This window comes from Triturus cristatus, chromosome 12 (assembly GCF_964204655.1).
Source record: "Triturus cristatus chromosome 12, aTriCri1.1, whole genome shotgun sequence".
NCBI lineage: Eukaryota > Metazoa > Chordata > Amphibia > Caudata > Salamandridae > Triturus > Triturus cristatus.
Genome location: NC_140595.1, coordinates 745935249 through 745958619, shown reverse-complemented (window position 1 = coordinate 745958619; position 23371 = coordinate 745935249). Strand labels below are relative to the sequence as shown.

The 23371-nt window shown below is 43.4% G+C and overlaps 1 protein-coding gene across 1 annotated transcript in view; it reads right to left on the bottom strand.

The window, feature by feature from the left end:
* Positions 1 to 4848: 4848 nt before the first annotated feature.
* LOC146782662 (extracellular calcium-sensing receptor-like) overlaps positions 4849 to 23371 on the bottom strand; it is a 131494-nt gene continuing 112971 nt past the window's right edge. Inside the window, exons 5-6 of the mRNA XM_085637163.1 lie at positions 6606 to 6729; positions 4849 to 5777 (exon numbers count right to left, since the gene is read on the bottom strand). Of these exons, the coding sequence (XP_085493289.1) occupies positions 4849 to 5777; positions 6606 to 6729 (1053 nt within the window). The remainder of the gene's footprint in view (positions 5778 to 6605; positions 6730 to 23371) is intronic.

Genomic DNA, 23371 nt, shown 5'->3' with positions numbered 1-23371 from the left:
TAATCTGTTTGGCGGGTCTGATGATGGCCGATGAATAAAACATGCAACAACACAGCGTGAGCTGAAGAGCTTACTATCTGTTACCAAAAGGGATGGTTGCAGGCTCCCGGAAGGCCCGGCTGCCCTCGATCCCACGGGCTCTGCACTTCTTTTGCACTCCTCCTCACCCCAGAGAGGGGTGGCCGAGGAAGGCTTTGTCTGTGACGAGAACTGCGACTCTTCCAGAGAGTTTACTTAACAAGGACACGTGCTACGGTGTGTACGTGCGCGTTAGGCAGCCGGGGATGCGGTGAGGGGGGTCGGCAGCGGAGGAGTGTGTGCGCGCACGTGTGCGTCTGCGCAAGTGCGTCTACAGACCCCGATCGCTGCGCGTGCCCTGGTCTGTCTCCCTTGGGAACAAGCATGGCAACAATAAGTCTTGTTGGCGGCAGCGCTTCGCGCTGCAACGCTAGCGAGACCTAATGAATGTGTCCATTTGTAGCAAAACTGGTGTTCATGTAAAGCGCTCTGATACCCAATGTCTCGGGTCTAGTTTGCGCTACATAAAACATTAAAAATAATCTTTAAAAAGACTCATCCATCTTTGTTCAGGGAGATTCCTTACTCAGCCCCCATACCGTTGACAAGGGCACGTTTTCCCAGGGGGATACATTTCCCCAGCACACAATGCCCCTTCTTCTTGCTTGAGGGCATAGAGAATAAGGGACCACTCCCTAGGTGAAGCGTGACTTAAGGGCCACCCATTGCATGAGTGCAGGGTGGTCGTTAAGTCACCCACTTCACCTTGCACAAGTATGAGGGTGGAAATTCCCCCATTAATCTTGTAGATGGATAAGTGAGAAAAGCATTGCCCAAGTGTGTGTGGGAGGTGGGGTTCTTCACTCAATTCTTACAGCCCTAGCTCCATTACCACCAGAACCATGACCCCAGTACAACCACAAACACCATTGCACCACTATCATTACTGCTACCAGGATAACTACCACCATTGTTACCACTATTATCACCATCACCATTACTACCAAAACTAACACAGTTTTCACCACTAACATTATCTCTAATTATCACCACCAACATTAACACCATCACAACACACAGTATCATCCGCAAACACACCCGCGATCATATGTTGACACAGCCAACAAAATTTGACAACTCACTAACCGTTATATGTCCAGACAACCAACATTTTATGTCAAAACACCCATCAACATATGCCCAGACAACCAACATAATATGCTAACACACCCACTACCATACTACTACACAATCACAACTTATGCCCAATCAACATTTTAAGCCAACACACCCAACATCATACGACAACAAACCTACCATCTTGAATCAACACAACCAACAGTATATGCTAATGCAAGCACCCTCACAAACTAACACACAACATCATATGCCAAGACATCCACATCACATACCCACACAGTCAATATCATATACAAGCATCCCCACCATGATATACCAGCATAGGTCAAAAGAAAACATCCAAACAACAAGATTCAAAGAGCAACATTCAAATAATTAACAACTTACAAGCAACCAATGTCAAACATCAATACACTCATTGTCATATGTTACATCAAAAAAACATATGTCAACACACCTACCATCATACATCAACACAACAACCATGCCAACACATCCACTATCATAATCCAACATAACCACCATTATAAGTCCACACAAATCAAATCACACACAATACATCCACCAACATACACCACCATATCCAATATCTTCCATACACACAATCAACCTCATATGACAAACTCAAACAAATGAATAGTAATAAAATGTCATAAAACACCCAAAGTTGAAAGAGAGTTAAGGTTGACTAATATTTTATTAGTGGCTTGGCCACACAAACTGAAACATTTATTAAATTTACCCATCAAAGTGCTACATTCACCAGCAAACGTTTATGAAATTCACAGGTTAAAGTTATAACTTCAGATTTGGTGAAAATCTACTTAGTAGATATTTTTAGACATGTGTATTACCATAAGTTGTCAAACAGAAGTGTAAACATTTAGTAATTAGTCAGTTAGTCGCAAATTTTCTGATAGACTGGCTGTGGCTGAAAAATGCTCGTACAGTGACCATTTGGTGCTGCGGACACCAGATGCTGCATTAGATAACAATCAAACTGGAGAACGTGTTTAGAGGGAAAGATGTGCATCCCCTGACCACTTGAAGGCTGGCGAGGTTGACAGAAAGTCAAATCTTGACTTTAAAAATAAAGTAAAATTTTCATTTCACCATGTGATTTATGGATCTGGATGTAATTACCACTGATGGTCACAGCTGCTATGTTTTGATAAGTATGATCCATGAAGATTAACGATTTGGAGCTTCACGAACAAAACTATGGAGGCTGGTAGCACATACACCTGACTCTAAAGATGCCCTGCATGATTGGGTGGTGGGGATAAAACAAGGCCAGATAATGGGCTCAAAATAAAAACAAGCATTTGCAATGCAATAGGTCTCGCATTTACGAGAGTTTGAGCTATTGAAATTGTAAATGAAAATGCCTTTTATTTATGTGTTGTTTTTAAAACAGTTAAAGTAAAAGCATTGTCATTTACAATGCCAATAGCTTAAACTCTTGCAAATTTGAGACCTATTGCATTGCAAATGAGACAAGGCAGTACTAAGGAGGGACTACTAAGCCTATTGACCAATGAACAGCCACGGTTTACAGTGATTAGTTACACAAGCCAATGAAAAATATGGACGGGGAGTCGGAGGAGCTTCAAGTCCCAACTTGAATACAGCATGCCTCGCAGAGCAGCGCGTGCGCTGTACAGGCTCAATCTAAAAAGGACTTTGCAGTGCACCACCCGGGGTTGTAGTGCAGCTGCGCAAGGCCAGTGAATTCAACAAAAAGTGGGGGGTTACAATTTACAGATTGGGCTACAGAATATCGATACCAACAATATTGTGGTACAAGAATGTCGAGGACAGACTATTAAGGGACCAAATAATGAAAGGTAAGTGCATATAGGAAGGTATAGCTTTATTATTCCCAAATACTAATCTACGTACCTTTAGCTATACAAAATATAGACTCGCTTACCTGTTGGTATTTTATTTTCAATATTTTGTGATCGATAGTGTGTCCCATCGATACTGTGTTTCCATATATATTTAGAGAGCACACCAATTTTATATATGTGGCACTCTCTTGCTATCCACAGCATGTGAACATAAATATAAGCTTAGGAAGCCTAGAGTACTGAAAATGACCTTGAAGACAGGGAGACCTATGCCAGCTCAAATGTAATACCAATAAGATGGAGGTTTCTAGCTTTAGCCATAATTTTAGCTTTGACTTGCATGCTCACTGGCAGATTAGGTTTCACTGCCCAACCTGCACTTGGACGCAGTAAAAAAAATCCGGGAGCCAAGTTCAACAATCAGATGATGATGCATAATCAAACCAATTAGGTTGTTGGCATGTGCTTCGGACTTTTGCGCTTGACTGACAATTTTCTACAACTTCTTTCTGAACCAAATATATATGGAAACACAGTATCGATGGGACACAATATCGATCACAAAATATTGAAAATAAAATACCAACAGGTAAGCAAGTCTATATTTTGTATAGCTAAAGGTACGTAGGTTAGTATTTGGGAATAATAAAGCTATACCTTCCTATATGCACTTACCTTTCATTATTTGGTCCCTTAATAGTCTGTCCTTTTGACTTGTGAATTTCTTTTATTACTTTGGCAGTAGCATTATTGTCTCTACAATGATTGGAATTAATTTACTGTTATTGCGAGAACGTCAGGATTTTTGTGTAATTGAGAAATGTGTTACCCTGTGAATTAAAACATGAATATTTTTTATATTGTTTTCAGAAATCATCCCCTGAAGAAGGGCCAAATGGGCCCGAAATGCATTGGGCGGGCAAAGAAAAATGAATGATTTTGCGAATTTGATTTTATATGTTTGCAGTATTTGGACTGTTATCAAGTTCTGTTTGAAATACGAATAGAAAAATGTTCTTCTATGCATTGAAAATACATGGAAAAAGTTTCATGATCATTTCTTTGTATGTTTATTTCATTATCACTGTGGTTGAATCAAACAAATCGGCATAAGGATTTTGTGACATATGTTTTGCAACTGCATTAGGTTAAGGTGCACAGTCCACAATTTACCCATACCTACTCATGTAGCCAACAACATTGCATAATCGAATGTGGTAGATTACATCTGTCACATTTACATTATTTTCCGCAGCAAATTAAGAACTCTGTCCTGGTTGATTTCTGTATACTAAATCTCAGTCTCAGATGACAGCTTTCTAAGTGCCTTATCATATGCCCCTTGATTGTGAAAAGCTTCATATAAACATTGTGCCCAGTTAGAACAGTTGAAACCACAAAGGTAACAATTTTACAATGTATTGAAAGGCAGTTTGAGGGTACAGAAATGTAAACGTGTTTTAATACATATGTTCAGAAGTACTGGAGACCATAATCTAGGTAAGCATTCTTCCCTGACAAACCATGAGTTGAATTAAAGTTTCAAGGAGTATGTGATCGTTAGTGTATAAAGAAGTGGGCATAATTTGCTTCACATCCTTTCCTATGATGCAAACAGCTCAAAGCATTATGATGCTCTTTGCACTTATGCATCACAAAACAGCACATTATTCCATATAAGATATTTCTATATACAATATAATTGCTGAAGGGGAGGAGTATTACAATTAAAGTTATTTGTATTAGTATCAAATATTAAGAATATTTCAGGGAGTGCAAGATCCTTGTTGGACTTGCATAAAGTCACGGTCAGAACTTAGTCCAGATATAACTTGCTTCAGAAGGTCTTCATTTTGTTGGTTGTGTTCTTTCCTTTTCCTAAAAGGTTTTCTCTAGTGTTGAGATCAGGTCTGAGCAATATGATGTAACACTTAGGAAGAAATATACAAACGAGCAATCCAGCACTAGAAGAAGTGATGGCAAAGACCTCCACTGCTTCCATGTACTTTCCTTGGGTACTCAGGTATCCTGGGACAAATGACAGCCAGACACTGAGGAAGACTAGCATGCTGAAGGTGATCCACTTGGCCTCGTTGAAACTGTCTGGCAACTTCCGTGCTAAGAAGGCTACTATGAAGCTGGCACAAGCCAGCAGACCAATGTATCCCAACATGCACCATAAGGCAGTCTCTGAACATTCATTGCAGCGAAAGACAATGGTGCCAATCTTAATCTTCATGTTCTTTTCTGCAAACGGAGGGCAGCGCAGAATCCAGATGACACAGATGAGGATTTGACCAAGTGTACAAAGCGAGACGGTGATCCCAGGAACCCGGGGCCCCAACCATCTTCTCATATTACTGCCAGGCTTAGTAGCATTGAAGGCAATGACCACCATAAGAGTTTTAGCCAACACACAAGACACACAGATGGCAAAAATGATCCCAAAGGCAGCCTGGCGGAGAAGGCATGCTATTGGCTGAGGCTCCCCAATAAAGAGCAAAGAGAAAAGAAAACTCAGTACAAGTGCACCCAGGAGAAGGTAGGTGAGCTCCCGGTTATTTGCTTTGACTATGGGAGTTTCTCTGAATTTGAAGAAAATGCATAAAATAGCCCCTGTGGAGAAGGCAGTCAATGAAACAACCACAACCAGAGTGATGCCCAAGGGCTCCTGATAGGACAGGAATTCTATCCTCTTTGGGATGCATGCTGTTCTCTTGCTGTTTGACCATTGTTCACCTGGACACAGAAAACATGTAGTAGAATCTAGAACATGAATCAAGTGTATTGAATTAATTAATTACAACTGTTCGATAAAGAATGAGAAATGTTAATGTTAGATGGCATTCATGTGTTGTGTGCCTAAAATATGGATTTTATACAGTCTAAATGATACACTGGCTTTAATTAGGACTGAAACAAGATGGCAATTCAGCTGATCAAATATGTATTGAGGACTTACTAGACTGGTGATAGCTGGCAAACATCTGTGTCATGTTGGCAAATTACTTGTATTACCATAATGAGGGAAAGGGGCATGTTATCAGTGTTTTGACAAAGTGCAGTGCTAAAATATTAAACGCAGAGACAGGTCAATTGCCTTTGTTTATATGGAGCAGTGCTTAATTTGTGCCGGTGCTTTCTGGTGCTCAGCACTGGCACTTAATTGCCAGCACCAGGGCGTCTGACTGTCTGCCACTTGGTAGAAGTGTCTGCCAATTTTGGTACAAGCACAAAAACTTCTGTTTATTATTTAAATTTACATTTCCAATTATTAGTATTTGCCTCCAAAGCCATTGTTATAGCTTTGGGGGGGGCTGTAATAGTATGAATGGTCACACCTTTAAGAGTATGATGATTAGTAGTGTGTTGGTGCTGTCATTGTCAGTGCTGCCAGGGGCAACGGATGGTGCAAGCTCTGGTGTCCTCCTGTCGAGAGCCCTGGCACTAAGTTTTTACAAATTAAGCACTGATATGGAGAGCCTGTAGTAGACAGAGACAATCCACACCAATACTTTCTAATCAGCATGGTAAGACGACCAGTGGTGTCAGCACCACTTAGAAAACAGAGGCCTTCTGGTTTCTTCTATTTACCTGTATCATTAGAAACTTCTCCTTCAGCACAGGGGACACAGTCATAGCAGCAGACTGGGCGCCCTTTCTGCAGAGCCTTCCTGTAGCCAGCTGAGCAGCTCTTGCTGCAGACAGAAAGCGGAACCTGCAGTATAGTTTTAAAAGAAAATAATTCACTTTTTAACTCATTGCATTGGAACTCAGACTCATTTTGCCACCACAATCTCTAAAGATAACAGACTATGACAATGCAGGTGTTTTCTTTGTTTCCTAATAGCTTAAATGTCATAGCGATTTATGTTGTCTACATTGGTGTTAAAGACACAATTGATGGACGGAATGCAGAACAAATCAAAAATTCACCCCAGTCAAGAGATCTGGGTTAAATCCATCATTCTTTTGCTCACCATGCCACCCCAGTTTAGACCTGGCATTATGCAAATCAGTCTTGACCCTGTGGCTCATGAGAACAGTCCAGCCCGAACTGCCAATCCAGGTCCTCCCTGGACCGGAAACAAGCATCCTAGGACCGGTTTCGGGGTTTCACCCCTCTTCAGCCAGGATAGCTTGAGTCCAGTGGCACAGTGAGCCCAGGACCCATGTCTGGGCAGATCTGGCACACTTAGGGCGAGAAAGCAAAAGACACAATTGATGGACGGAATGCAGAACAAATCAAAACATTCCCCCCCAGTCAAGAGATCTGGGAATTGGTGTTGCCATATTCTACATGATAATACATTATAACTTTTGCATTGTTGTTAGACCTGCCAGCCTTATGGTGGTCTTCTCCAATCTTTTTGCCTTCACTCCGTATTTCTGAACCCATTTCTGTTGCCTTTTAGGAGTCTGTGCACTTTTTCACTGCTAAACAGTACTAAAGTGCTGATGCTCTCTCCTTTAAACATTGTAAAATTGGCTTATACCCAATTGGCATATGTAATATCCTTGTGAGTCCCTTGTAAATTGGTACTACCTGTACCCAGAGCCTGTAAATTAAATGTTACTAGTAGGCTTTCAGCATCTATTGTGCCATGTACTTTAGTAGCATTTTTAAACCTGTCTCAGGCCTGCCATTGCAGCCTGTGTGAGCAGTTTAAATTGCCATTTCGATCTATCTAAATTAACATTTTGCCAGGCCTAAACCTTCCTTTTTAATACATGTGAGTCACCCCTAGGGCAGGCCCTAAACATCCCATGGGTAGGGTGCAGTGCATTAAAAGTTGACATGTACCTTTAAGCTTTACATGTCCTGGTAGTAAAAAACTCCTAATTTCGTTTTTCACTTCTGCAAGGCCTGCCTCTCCCATAGGATCATATTGGGTTACCATATTACATTTAATATGTGCTAATTTCAATTAGGAGCAGGTCGGAATTTCGAGTTTGGTGTAATTGTAGTTTAAAACCCTCTTTAATTGTAAAGTCGGATTTTAAATCACAGTTCCTCGAATACCACTTAAAGAAACTTGACATTTTCATGTCCTAAACATTTGGTACCTGCAGCCTGTGCCCTGGATCACATGTTTAAGTGTAGCTGGCCATTGGCCTTAGTGTATTGCTCCCAGACAGTTAAAAAAAGGGAAGCTAGGCGTTGGCAGGATGTGCCAATCTGCCTTAAAGATGGGGAGGAGCTGTCACATACCACAAAGGATCTGCCGGAACACACTCACAAAGGGGTTGTCACTAGTCTTTTGTGTCATCAGACAAGCTGGGGCCAGGACCTAGAGGAAGGGGATGCCTGACACCTCTGGGGTGTGGAAGCCTCTAGAAACTTCTGCTACTTCAAAGTGGATGCTATGGCTAAACATTAGACCTCAGGCATTAAATCTTCAGTACACTTCTGGACCTGTGGACCCTGCCAGGAAAAAAGACTGCTGTACTTCCTGCTTCAAGAATGACTTCCACTCTGCTGCCCTGCTGCTCTGCTGCCCTGCTGCCCTCCTGACTGAGTGAGAAGACCTGGACCTGCATCTTGGAACTGGGACCACCAGATTGACTACAAGGGATAGATGGCTTGCCTCCTGATCAGAGCCTCAGGATTTAAAGAGGCTCCAAAAACTGGACTCTGACAGCTGGGAGTTTTGCCACCCAAGTGGTACTACCCCAGTCCTGGACCTTTGGAAGTGGGCATGAAGGTCCTCTGTGAGCCCATCTGTGGTCCTATCAGACCCAATGCAGCACAAGGCATTGCCTCGCCAGACTGTGCATCAAAACTGCTGCACATCCCCTTTGCAGGACTTCACATATTTGAGCAAGGATCTTGCATTGCCGACTGCAGCTCATCAGAACCAGCACTGTGTGATGTACCCTGACACAAGGATCTCGCATCATCCACAGCAGCTCCTTGGAAATGCTGCTGTTTGAGGCATCTCCTCACAGGACCTTTCATCGCCTCAGCTGCATGATTCATCCTTGACACAGGACTTTTTATCATACTTTGTTCAGCAGGCCCATCTCGCCCCTAAAGCCGGCCTGCACTCCATCATGATCAGCCTAAACTTGTGATTTTGTCCTCATCCGGTGCAACAAGAGGACCACAGTTGGTGCATTTTACTTTTTGGAGCTCTGTTCACTTAAATCTTTAAAATGTCATATCTCAGGTCTTTGGTTCTATTGAATGGATTTGTGTCATTTGGTCTTGATCTATTTATTACATCTTACCCTATACTCCACTGATATAATAGCATGGGGGCAGTGCAGTAGATCCGGGTGATAGAAGATGTGATATAATCTTCAGAGGTTTAGGGAGATGCTCCGTGCTGGGATGAACCAATTTTGCCCACCCTTGCCCCTTCGTCCGACCACAGTGCGTTAACGAGAACATGTAGCCTACCTTCCACTGTGAGAGTTGCTCATTGATCTCTCTCCTGACTCCCACGGACTGTCCCAGGCAATGACCTCGAACCACCACTTTGAAAGGTTCCCATTCAATGAGACCAAACAATGCTGTGTCTTGATTATATGCAAAGTAGTCGGTAATAGCGGTCCCTATGGAATCCTGGAAACAACTGTCCTCCAGGTTCATGGGGTTAAGCGACTATGTGGGAACTTCTGAGCAATCTTCTATGGGATAGACATTTAGGAGTAAGGGGCTGTGGTTGGCTAGTGCATGACCTAGGTACTCCGTATGAGTCACATACTGGCTGAGCCTGTCGGAACATACAAATATATCTGGCTTAGTGGGCAGCTGGTGCGTATAGAAAAAGCATGAGTATTCCCTAGTATGTCCATGCTGTGTTTGCCAAATGTCCAATGCCTCCCGTGCCCCATCCAGTCCCTAAGCCCCTCATCAGTCTTGTGTGCCAAAGCCCTGGCGGGGGGGGAGTGGAGGGGTCAAGTGTAACATCTGCAATGCAGTTAGAGATTCCTCCTAGAGGGAAGTCATCAGATACCAAAGTTACCAAGGAGGCTGACAGTGCATGGAGGAAGACCAGATGGTTTTGATTTGGGCATACACGCCTCCTAATGTGATATACTTGCTTAGTAGTTTCACCTTAATTAGAACATATCGTCCCTCCTTGTCAACCTCCGAGTGAGTGAATACAAAGCATGTCCCCGTCCTAATCCATATAAGAGCCCCTCTATAATATGGCAAGTAAGAGGTGGCAAATAGTTGCCCCCTCCATCTACGGCATAATCTGTCAACTTCTCCCCCCATAAGATGAGTTGCTTTCACATAGTCACTTGTATGCCCCGCATCTTCATATATTGATAAATATTGTGGCGTTTAGAGGCAGAACCCATCCCTTTAATGTTCCATGTTAGAAAATGTATCATAGGTTTAAGGCCAACCATGGTATCAAGTGGTGTAAATGTGCGTCAGGGAAGTCTCCAATCCCTTCTGTATCCCAATCCCCACAGGCAGATATGTGTGATGAACAAAACCCCCATGACAAACACCTCATCCCACAAGCAGCCCAGCAATGGCTGGCCACCCACACCTGAAAATTAAAGACATCAGCACTAGAAGGCCATCTCCAGCTCCCTGGCAGGGGCTAGTCCTGGTGGGGCAGGCTATGCTAGGCAAGGGTAAACCATACCATGCCAGTCCAAACTTCAATATGCCTTCAGGTGTATAGGCCGGTTGGCTTCTGAATGTCCAAAACCCACCCAGTTAGGGCCCATGGCATGGTGCACAATCACAGGGAGAGATCAATGTCTGAAAACGAAGATAGTAGCAATAATTATAACAATAACAGTAACAAAAGCCATGTCCCAGTTCGCCTCTGACTTTGTAGGTGGTTGGAACCATGACCTAAGTGTCAATACAAAAATGGTGACAGGCCCTTCCAGCATCTTCCATGCCCTCCCCACTAGATCAAGTCTTTAATTTAGGCAGGTGCTCCCCATTGCTAAGGGAAGTGTCGGAGTTCGAGGCCAATGACCTATGTTCTGGTGGGTTGCCAGCATCAGTGCCTGACTTCTGTGTCAAGGCTATCTCAGTTACTTCTAGCAAGGCCGCTGCCCTCTCATGTTCTGTTTGGCAAGGGGTCAGTTTCTTCAGGGATCTGCTCTGGAGGATCCCCCATGTGGCTTTCTGAATTTTTGCCTGGCTGTTCCTGATCGTGGCCAGGGCCTTGGGGAGTGTTATTCTCATTTTGTAACCTTCAGCTAGTTCCAAGCTGCCTCTTGATCATCACAGAAGTGGGTTGTGCCATCAAAGATGATCCTGAGTTTGGCGAGAAACATCAGGGAATATTCCAATCCCTTATCTTGGAGGGCATTTTTAACTACTAGGAATGAAGCCTGCTGTCCCTGGACTCAATGCTGTGAAGTTTGGGAACACTGAGACTTCGCCATTATCTACAGTAAATGGGCCATCAGTTTGCGCTCTCTGGAGGATAGTGTCTCTATCTCTATAATGGGGTAGTCTAGCCACCATAAGGCAGGGTGGGCGACCCGGGGCCAGCGGGTGAGTCGGGACCTTGTGGGAGCCCTCCATGGCAAAGAAGGGGGTGAGGTAATTCAGTGCCACCTTTGTCCAGAGCCATTTTTCCAAGTAAGTCACTATATCAGATCCCTCAAACCTTATGGACGCCCTACCACTCTGATGTGATTGCAGCAGTTATGTACCTCTGCAACTTCTGCTTGCCCTTCCAGGACATGCACTCTTTCCAATAGATCCACTATGCTCTGGTTGCAATTCCCCTATTGATGTTTCAACCTCCTTGACACTGTCAGCCAGTTTACTGTGTTTGGCCCACAGGAGGCCCAGCCCCATAGACACTGCATCAATATCTTGCTGTAGAGTGGCTTTGGTGTCCGATATAGCTGCAAGGACATTATCAAGGTGTAAGTGAACGGAGGTCTCTGAATCTTCTGGGCCCTCAGCACCTCCAGTCGGTGGCAGTGAGTGCTCCTGAGTATTGGATTGTGCCCAGCAGAGCTTTGGTCTTTGATTTTCCCATTGGAGCGATATCTTGTGACCTAACGATAGGACTGGTTCCACCAGTACCAGGGGTATCATAGGCTAGTCAGGGATCACAGCAGTCCAGCTGGGGTGAGGGGATAGAGGCAGTCCGTGTGTCAACATGTGCCACCGATGGACGACAAGATGAGCAGAAGAATAGATGCCCCAATACAGTCCTCTACCGGTCTGCCACTCAAGGGTGCTCTAATCTCTGCTGTGTGATTGGAGTGGTTGTGCAGCCGATGTTGCAGCTAGTCACCAATGAGTCTGGCTTCTCTCCAGCTTCCTGAGCTGCTGCACAAAGGAGGGTGGTTAAGTGCAGCAAGTGGCAGAGCACCTGGGTGTGGGCTATCATGCCTTACTGGACCATCTAATGCAGTACTAATCATGTGGCGGTCCTCAAAGGTAATCTCCACTGAGTCAGAAAAGCCTTTGCTTTTAGACTGGAGGGGGGCCGCTTCGAGTCCTCTGAGCCACTGCAGGCGGGACCGGTGCAGCTCCAGGGACCCCCAGTCTCTTCTCTTCTCCTCTCTTGGCCTCAACAGCCCAACAGAGTACACAAATCAGGGCCTTTGAAGGATCCTGCCCCCACAGATGTGGCCGGTGGGTTCTATAAAGGCTCATCCACCACTGCTTCAGTTATTAGGTAGTACACACCTCAGGCCTCCGGCTTCTGGGCACCAGTATGCTCCTCAGTGTGCCTCAGCTTGTCCACTCCAGCCACTGCTCTATCTCCAAAGCACCGCCTGTCATGAGCTCTGACTTGGGTCTCGATATCCCGCCCCCTGTCAAGCACTACAGTGGGCCTCTTCCCACGCCGGACTCACCAGGCTGTTGCTGTGTGTGGTGTATGAACAATGCTGCTGTCCAGAAGGGGGGTTTGCTCTCCCAGACTAACTGCACCGCAAAGCGCACCAAAGGAGTGGTCCTCAAGGGGGGGCAGTGCCACTCCTGATCTGTCTAAAGTGGGGGCCATTACGCGATTAAAATCGCCACTCCTATATGGAAGGTGGAGTCGTCCTCCAGGAGTATAGTCGCTACCTGCTCAAGTACTAACGCCTGGAGACAGGGGGCGCATAAACACTGACCAGTGTAATAGAAGTTCTTCCCCAAAGTCCCTACATTCTCTCATGTCTATCAACCTTGTCCACCCAGGTCTGGGACATCTGGAACAGGCATGTTTTTATTCAGTATAACAACACCCCAGGAACCTGAATAGAACCACTCATGCGTCAGTATAGTGTATGTCCCCCCACCCAGAAAGTGGCACTGTGTCCCAATTAGATGTTTCTCTTGGAGTAGGACTCTGGTGTCTGATATACCTTGTAACAAGGCCCGTTTCACCTTATTACCCAGTCAATTTACGTTCCAGGACATTATAGAGTATTGTGTGTCGTCAGAAAGTTCATCAAGTGCCTTAAGGTGCAAATGTGGTTTCGTTCAGACTACCTCCCGCCCGGAATGCCAACAAGGTGTCTCCATACAGGACTCCTTCCTCAACACACAAATCAAAAACAACTAAGTATCCCATGAAAGCCCGCCCACTCACCCCCTGTCCCCAGCAAGTGAAAAAATGCATGTCAACTGGACAACTACTCATGTGTGAGGCAACAGAGGTCCGTCTCCCACCCAGAAAACACCTACAAAACTCCACTAGTGCTCCAACTTCTGTGTACGGAAGTTAGCACAGAAAAAACACCCCGCCCCCCACAAAGAAAATGAATAGAAAAGAGCAGTCGTAAGGTAATAGGTAAGAGAAAAAAAGGGTGAGAAGTCTATCTCTACTGTTGGCCATTGTTGAGTGTAATCTGGGAAAATCTGAATAGTATGATTGTCAAATATGGGGTCTCCCTGCCATTAAACCATCTGCAGGTTGGCATCCCTGTCTCTCTAATTAAGGAGTTTTGCAATTATAGTTTGAGGGGGTGCCCCAGGAGAGAGGGCAGTGCCATGTTCAGTCTGGGATGAGGTACAACAGCAGTCACCCACGACACTAGGCAGCCTAAAAGGCTGCGTATCCACCTTGGCTCTCCCCTCCCCCAGCAGTCGATAGGCACTAAGGCTGTGTATCACACCTCCCACGCTCCTCCCAGGCTCCTCCTCCTGGGGCCCGAGCAACGAACCTGCAGAACAGATTGATAAGTCCCAGGAAGACCACTTTCCATAGTTTCTCACCTGCAGGAAGGCACCCTATTCACTTTAGATGTCCTTTCCTCAGACCGGGTCTGCTTTGAAGTCACCAGGCAAAGGGAAAAAACACACAACAAGGTGGAGGGGCACAGACTCCATCGACGGCCAGACCCCAAGGACTCTTCGGAGTAAGCTGAGATGTGATTTTGTTTTGGGGGGGTAGGGGGTAAAGGGGATGGACCACTTCTCCACAGGCCACTTCCAAGATGATGCCCACCTACCCCTTCAAGGCCAACCATAGCTTCCCTCCAGCAACTGCAACAGAGGCCTAGGTCCAACTCAGGCTGTCTACGGTTTACCTCAGAAGTGGGTTCTGCACCACACTAGGCGACAGGACAGGGGTAGGGCACCTCTCGTTGATGCCAACATGCATGAGTCATCAAACCTACTGGGCTCAGAAAGCCAGATGGCTGGGCTACTACTTCCGCAGTTCAAAATGGCAGCATTGCAAGGAGCCACAGGCTGATGTAGTACCATACTGGTATTTTGAGACTAGCCCCAGGAGAGAAGCAAGCCTCCTATTGGCACATAGCAGTCCAGAAAAGGGGGCTCACACACAGACCAAAAGATGGGAACAAGGAACGAGGCCTACGACATGTCATTGGGGCGCCCAGGCCAAGCCACAACTCCGCTATTTCTCTACTTGTGGTGCATCAAGCTGCCACTGCTAAACGTGGCCCCACGTCAGGGGAAAGGGGCTGGCCCGGGGGCGAACATGTAGGTGTATAGAAGCTCAAAAGAGGTTTGTGGTGCTGGCCACTCTCAGCCACAAAGACAGGGCTGCTGTGCTGTGAGGAACGGTAAACAGTCAAAATATCAAATTTTAAATATTGATATGGCAAAATATTGAGTTTCAAAAATATAGTGGTGCAGAATATCGAAATGCAGGTAAGAAATATAATTTTAGATAATATCGAAGTTAGTAATAACGACAGTCATAATATAGTTGTTAAAAATATCGATTTTTTTGAGTGTTAGTACATGTGTTAAAAGTACGTATTATTTTTGTAATGTATGTTTGAATTTTTTTAAGGTAATGAATTATATGCTAATTTTTGCATAATTTAATTTCATAGCGGGTTGTGAGTTTAAGGGGAATAGGATGGGAAGTAATTTAATTATAATATATTTTTTAAGAATTATTTAGAATTAATTAATTATATGTTAATTACTTTTTCCATAATTTAATTCTGAAGCGGGTTGTGGGTTTATAGGGGAACTGTTGCTTGGTGCATTCTTGTTGGGACTCAATCGCCCAGAAATCCGGAGGACACTGCAGCAACGCCCGCGCCGCTGCACACGCTTAAAAGCACTTGGTGCCTCCCGCGGCGCGGGACGCTTTAAGGAACTGCCGCTTAGTGCATTCTTGTTGGGACTCAATCGCCCAGAAATCCAGAGGACCCTGCAGCAACGCCCGTGCCGCCGCACGCCGCATGCCGCATGCGCTTTAAATCGCCTGGTGCCTCCCGCGGCGCCGGACACTTTAACGAACTGCCGCTTGGTGCATTCTTGTTGGGACTCAATCGCCCAGAAATCCGGAGGACCCTGCAGCACAGCTTGTGCTGCTGCACACGCTTAAAAGCGGTTGCTGCCTCCCGCGGCGCGGGACACTTTAACGAACTGCCGCTTGGTGCATTCTTGTTGGGACTCAATCGCCCAGATATCCGGAGGACCCTGCAGCAAAGCTTGTGCTGCTGCACACGCTTAAAAGCGATTGCTGCCTCCCGCGGCGCGGGACGCACATGGGTCGTGCCCAGGTGAAGCCCGGGCCAAGGGTGGGCCCGTCCGTGCCCGTCATAGCCCGGAAGAGGCTGGGCTGGGCCTACTGTCTTGGCCCACAATGGAGATCTACCTTACACCCTAAGTGAAGTTACACGTTTATCCTGGTTATCTGCTAGTGATCTCTTGGCAAATCTTACAGCATTAGTGGAGAAGGATTGTAAGCCTGTTATTGACCTGCCGCACTTTGCTGTTTGCCGCCAAGGGGGGACTGCAACAATGAGTCCCAGGAACCCAAGCGGATTTGCTGCGTCACCCCAACGCGCCTGGAGGCCTGTGGATCTTTTCATCTCTGGCAGAAAGGTACAGGGGGTAAAGGGGGTTTGGGACTTAACATCGGTCCAGGTCAGAACAATCATTCTATACCTCATAAACACTGGTTAAATACATTTATACAGACTTTATACAGACTTCTGGAGGATTTGATGACCTACCATAAATATTTATTTTGGTGAATAATCTGTTAATTTGACAGTATCTGTCCATGTTAATGTAATTATTCCCCCCCTTCTCGCTGAGAAACATTGTATATGGTATTCCCCCTTCTCACTGAGAAACATTGTAGTTGGTATTCCCCCTTATCGCTGAGAAACATTGTATAAGGTATCTGTTTTCTCCCTCATGTGTTGGAAGGATAGGGAAGTCTGTACTGCATAAGGCATCCGTGCAATACCGGGTAAAATTGGAGCCCTGGGTTTTCTTGGATTGTATGTTTATTTGATTGTCTTTGTGGTTACAGTAGGGCTGAAGTGTAATAGAGCAGTGTAGAGAACCACTTTAAAGAATGGGAAGGCGTATGACAGCCGGCCCTGCTGGTTCCGCAGTAACCATGGATTCATTTCTAAAGCGGGCAGCATCGGTGCTGGATAAAGAGATAGAACTAGTGAATAGGCGTTTATCAAGATCTCCCATAACCTCCCATATCTCCAACCCCTCAGCTACAACTTGTCCGGTAGAAAATAATGTTGACGCACCTGAGATCTTGGGACTACTGGACTTAGATTTACCAGCCAGTGCATCCAGCCATTATCACGAAAAACAGCAGGTACCTCTCAGTCCCACTATTATAACAATTAGCTCCAGGGGAGTAAATGCAAGCCCGTCAAACAGTGCTGTGGGGGGTGAAAATACTGGTCTCTCACTAAATTCATCTATCAATAGACTAGTTACCCGCGGGAGGCCAGGAGGGGCGGGGTGGTAAACCAAGGGCCGGGTGTGAAAAGGAAAGGCCAGCTACATGGAGGGAAAGCAAAACGGTCAAGGGTGGAACCACCCCCAAGAATACATCTGTAACCCAGGGGCTGACCAACGAAGACATGAAGTTATTCTTTGAGTCCATGCAGAACACACTTAAAGATATTATGGATATCAAGCTAGGCCCAATTATCCAGCGGTTGACCTCAATTGAAAAGAGAATCTCTAAATTTACAAATAGCAGATCAAGGGAGTTGGAAATAAATCCCCAATCGACTCCCTTTACACGGGATAGTCCAAATTTAGAAACCTTATCTACAATCCCTAAGGATAATCCACCCCCCCTACCAAGGCCCGGGTGTAATAAAGTACACTTTCGAATGGCCTCGCCCAGCTTCACAACCCCAGCACTAGATGAAAGCTTGGGCGCACGAAACCAACAAGGGAGAAATATAAATGAGAACCAAAATACATAAGTGAAAAAGGATGCCCCGAAGAATTCTATGCATAGTTTGCCTAATATTCATTTACCACCAGAGTCAACACCATACGTGGTGGTATTGGGGAATGTGCCAACTCTCCGCCAGGGTGGGAGGGAGGATTATACCCAATTGAAAAATAAGGTACCACACTGGTTAACATACAATACGGCACTTGGTAAAAGGGCAGATAGATACATAAATATGGTGCGAAGGATTAATTGGGTGGGTAGTTCTCGTAAATCTTTCCATGGTGATTGTGTCATCATTAATTTTAACTAACCCCACTTTGCAGAAAGGATTTTGTTTTCTACCACTAATACCTCATTCCATGCCACCAAATCGTCAATTATGGCCCTACCCCTAGGCTTTTTCTATAAACCCCACGCCATGGGGCATAACTTTTTGGCAAATACTGTAAATGGCCCAGAAAATACTGTTATGTCATTAGGCTAATCCTCAAGGAATACGGTTATTAACCAGGCACCAGAAATATAGCACTGGGATAATCGTGGATATCTTCCGTGGGATCCACTCTTGTCCTTTTGTTCTGATTTTGAGTTAGCTAATCGTTTTGCACCTCTGACAACCCTAGATGCCTGTGATTCACTTAGCCCTGAACCTGACTCGCCGAATCCAGTGACACCACATAACTTGACCTTTTTGCCAAAGTGTCCATGTGACGGTATATCAAACCAAACAGCGTTGCACTTTATCTTTTTTTGTGATTTTTATAGAAGGATCAGGAAAGAATATTTACGTCCCCTGTTTCGAAGTGAGAGGCTATTTTCATATAAACCTGCCTTCGAATACATATGTGGATTAGCAAACCTAAAAGTTTGTAGTGCAGTAGTGGCTTTTATCCAGGAGGCAATTAAAATAAGTTTGTAACAACTCCCATTTGGAGGCCCTTTTATATGAGGACTCTGGGTCACAAAATGATATTCAATGACTCAGGGTAAGAAAAAGCTGAGAATCTGATTAAATGTTTCTAGACTGATGTTACGTGAGAAAATAATTAGCAAACTGGTCACAAAATAATGCTGTTTTAAGAACATACCCTGTGTTTCTGCGTCTTTGCTCTTTGATTTTTACAGTGCACTTTCAGAGTCAAATTCCCACCAGAAATGGTGGTTATTGCACATTATACACTTTATCCCCTTTTTATGGTTATTGATCTTTGAAAATTTAAAAAACTGTGTGGTTATTTTAAATATAGTCTCCTGAATAGTACTGTACTAAAAATCATACAATTGTATACATCATGTAAATAGCACGGTCTGTTGAAGGTACTTTATGGGTTTGTAAATTAGATCGGAAATTTTAAATTGAATTTTATGATTTTTAAATGTGTTTATGTAGTATGCTTTTATGGTTTCTGTTTTTAAACCGAATAAAGCTTTGAAATTTGAATTTGAATTTGAATAATGTATATTGTTAATTAAGTTAATTAAGTTATTATTAATTAATTATACATTGATTAATAACAATGAATAATTCATTGGTAATTATGTTAATTGAGTTATTTCTTTTTTTATTAATTAGTAATTAATTAGATATTAATTATTAATAATTAATTTGTAAATACGTTAATTGTGTACTGTTTTTATGAGTGTGTTGAGGGTTGATAGGGGAGTAGGGTAGGAAGTAATTTAGTTTTAATGTAATTTTTATTACTTTTTAGATTATATTTATTAAAAGTTATTTTATAGTGTTAATTGAGTGAATTAATTTAAATTTGATGGTTATTAATTTTATTGTTAATTGTTATTAGTTAATTAATTAATTGTTAATTAATTATGTTAATTTATTAATATTTTACAATATTGTAGGTGACGTTTATAGGGGAAAGTGGTGGGAGGTAAATTAATTGTGAAAAAATAACCACTTGTTAATTAATGTTAATTATATTGCAGGAGTGGGTATACTAAATTATTCCCCTACGCTATCCAACACTTTCCTTACTGTTGCATTCACTGGAGTGGGAATAGTAATTTATACCGTCCCGGTATCCAACACTTTTCCTACTGTTGCACTCACTGGAGTGGGAATAGTAATTTTTACCCACCCGCTAGCCAACACTTTCCCTACCGGTGGACTCACTGGAGTGGGAATAGTAATTTTTACCCACCCGCTATCCAACACTTTTCCTACTGTTGAACTCACTGGAGTGGGAATAGTAATTGTTACCCTCCCGCTATCCAACACTTTCCCTACTGTTGCACTCACTGGAGTGGGAATAATAATTTTTACCCACCTGCTATCCAACACTTTCCCTACAGTTCCACTTGGTGGAGTGGGAATAGTACATTATTCTCACCCGCTATCCAACACTTTCCCTACTGTTGCACTCACTGGAGTGGGAATAGTAATTTTTACCCTCCCGCTATCCAACACTTTCCCTACTGTTGTACTCACTGGAGTGGGAATAGTAATTTTTATCCACTCGCTATCCAACACTTTCCCTACTGTACCATTCGCTGGAGTGTGAATAATAATGTTATCCCCTATGCTATGCAACGTTTTCAGTATTGTTATATTTAATGTAGTGTAAAATATTATTTTTAAAAATAAATATTTATTTTAATGTTTTAACTTATTATATAATATTTATTTTTATATTTATAGTATAGGTTTATTTATATATATATGTAATTATATTTTAAATTATTTTTTTAACATTGTATCATTAAAAATATTCATTATTTTTTAATAATATTAAGTTAATATATATAAAAAAGCAAGTTTATTTACTTTTTTACATTACATTTATTATTTATAAATGTTAACTTTTTAAATTATTTTTAAGTATGTTTTTCTTAATTATATTTATTATTTAATTAATTTTATATTACTTTTAAGACATTTTAAAAAGTCGATATGTTAGCAAACTATATTGCTAACAACGATATTTAGGATTCAATATTTTTGAACTTACCTGTTTGTAGATAGGAAGTCGATATTCTATCACTCGATATTTTTACCTCGATATTGTGTCAGCTCAATATTCTTCTCCTCGATATTCTGTCAGTGATCAGCGAGGAACGAGTCCTCCGATGACTCAAGATAGACTGCCCGGGCCACAACTTCAGCGTCCTCTGGTTCAGCGCATCCAGCTGCCACAGGATGATGCAAGCCCCTGCTATTTGAAAGAGGTCGACCTGGGGATAGTGCACCACTCATAGGTGTGCAGCAGTCAAAAGTGGCCTGCGGTGCAGTGGCGGCTCCTGAGCTAAGGCATAGGAGTGGTGCTCCACTACTCAAAATAAAAAATAAAATTATATTATCATATTGCTGTTATCATTTTATTTTTTCTATTGCAGTCAGTTGCTCTCAGGCAGGGCGGGGCTGGCCAGTGCAGGCGGATGAATGGTTTGCACTCCATAAGTGCACATGACTGTTTGGCCAGTCTTGTTGGGCCAGTCAAACAGTCATGCGCACTTTGTATGTTCCCCACCATGCAGCATTACTGTCAGGAACGTGAAAACTGAATTGCCAACGTGCACAGGATCAAAACGATGCTAGTTCCCAATACCCCCCCAGGAACACTCCTGCGAGGTATTTGTGTCCCTCTACAAGTCTGTCCTCGTGGGGGAAAGGGGATGGGGAAAAGAAGAGACAGCCAAAGGTGGTACACTTCTGGTCATTCTTCTCTCATCTTTTTCTTTCTTCTACTTCTTCAGCTGTAACACAACATATATGCATTTTCAACTTAATACTATCGCTATGATACTTTACTTATAGGCTTTCTTTTAACAACTCTTACCACTGCACCCCTGGCTATTGCCTCTCTTCTGTTTTTGGTAGATGTAATGTTCTGACCTTAATTTATAATTTTCTTTTTCTTCTAGCGGACAACAGCCAGCTGCAACTAGACTCTTCAGGACTGCTTCTGTATCGAAAGAACACTCAGGTAAGTTTATATCAATTCTTTTCCTTGTAACTTACCTCAATATTTGTTTTGAAAACACACTCTCACCTTTAATTTATCTGGCTCATGCCTAATAACCTATTTCCTGTCAATAAAGATTGGTAGAGGCACTCGTATATAGAATGTGACTCTCTACACTCACTTAGCATTACGAGTGATCTTTTCGACTCTTTGCCGTATTTACACACCGCACTCAATCACATGAGTCGAGAATATTCACTCACGGCAAGACGTGGTTAAATTAGATGCTGCAACCTACATCAGAAGCTCACGAGTCCTCAACGGATGTCTTAACTCATTAACAGTGTTGCAATGGAGTAGGAAATAACTGAGGAGGTTAACCACAGTTGGAGTTCAGTGCTGGTTAAAAACTTAAAGACAAGATGCTGTAAATAATTCTAAACAGACGTCTCACTTTCCCTAATGACGCTTGGAGCGCAAGACACAGCGCCTCAAGAAAACTTCACATTGAGAGATTTTCCTCCAAAATCTCTCGAAACGGTACAGAAGTAATTAGACTAAATGGTACCTGCAAGATTCTTCCTCCGACAAGGTCCGGCGGCTAAACGACGCCCGTTGCACTAACCTAAAACTATCTTTCACGACGGAGCTCAAGAACAAGACTGCTCACACGGAATTTCCTCAGGTGAAGTGCGCTTTGCAATGCTCGCGCGTACTTCACATTCCTTCTTGATTAGAGTCCTGAAACACAAGTGCGCTACTGGAAAAACGAGTTGGCAGACATCTTGGAATTCCAAAGATGCCAACTCATCCTCCATTTCCTTGCACTGCTTGGGGGTTTTGATAAAAGGATGCTTGCAATAGTGGAGCGATGATGAGGAAACTTCCTGGGCACCCTGACAGTACCTCTTCTCAAGGGCGGTTCCTCCACTCGTGGCTTAGCTGGTAACTTTTTATGAAAGGCTCTTACTAAATGTGGAGCATGGACATCATTACCTTTTTCCCAAGATTGCTCATATGCCCCAAAGCCTTTCCAGTCTATCAAGTAGTAGAGTGCACCTTTAACCCTTTTTGAATCTAAAATTCTCCTTACTTCATACTCAACTCCAACCTCCGTGCCTAGAGGTTTGGGGGGTACATCATGCCTCAAATTCGGTTGGGTCTTTTTCAATAGGGAGACATGGAAGACTGGGTGAATTTTGGTAGTCTCAGGGAGCGTCAAACAATAGGTCACTGGATTAATGGTTTTCTCTATGGGATATGGACCTATAAAGTGTGGCTGAAATTTACGGTCACCTTTTAGCCTAAGGTTCTTGGTGTTAAGCCAGACCTTATCTACTATTTGAAGATCTGGTTCTTTTCTTCTTTTCTGGTCTGCAAAGTATTTATAACGATCCTTTGCCAATGTTAGATTTTGTGTTGCAGATCTATGGATCTTAGACACTTATTGGACAATATCTTGCACAGCTGGGACCTCTACACCCCCACATTCTAGTAAAGAGTTTGGGTGGCGACTATAGTTCAGGAAAAAGGGCGAGTAACTAGTCAATACATTTTGGGCATTGTTGTGGGAAAATTCTGCTGTCCACATGTATTCTGGCCAATCCTCGCCTAGTAAATAGAGTCTAAGATAGTGCTCTAATTCTTGGTTTGTTCATTCAGTTTGTCCATCAGTCTCGGGATGGAAACTGGTGGAGTACCGATGGTCTATGTGCAAACCACTTGTATAAGCTTGCCAAAACTTCGATAGAAACTGGGAACCTCTGTCTGTGATTATTATTTTTGGAATGCCATGGACTCGGATTATCTGCTGATTGAACAATTGAGTCAATTGTCGTGCTTTGGG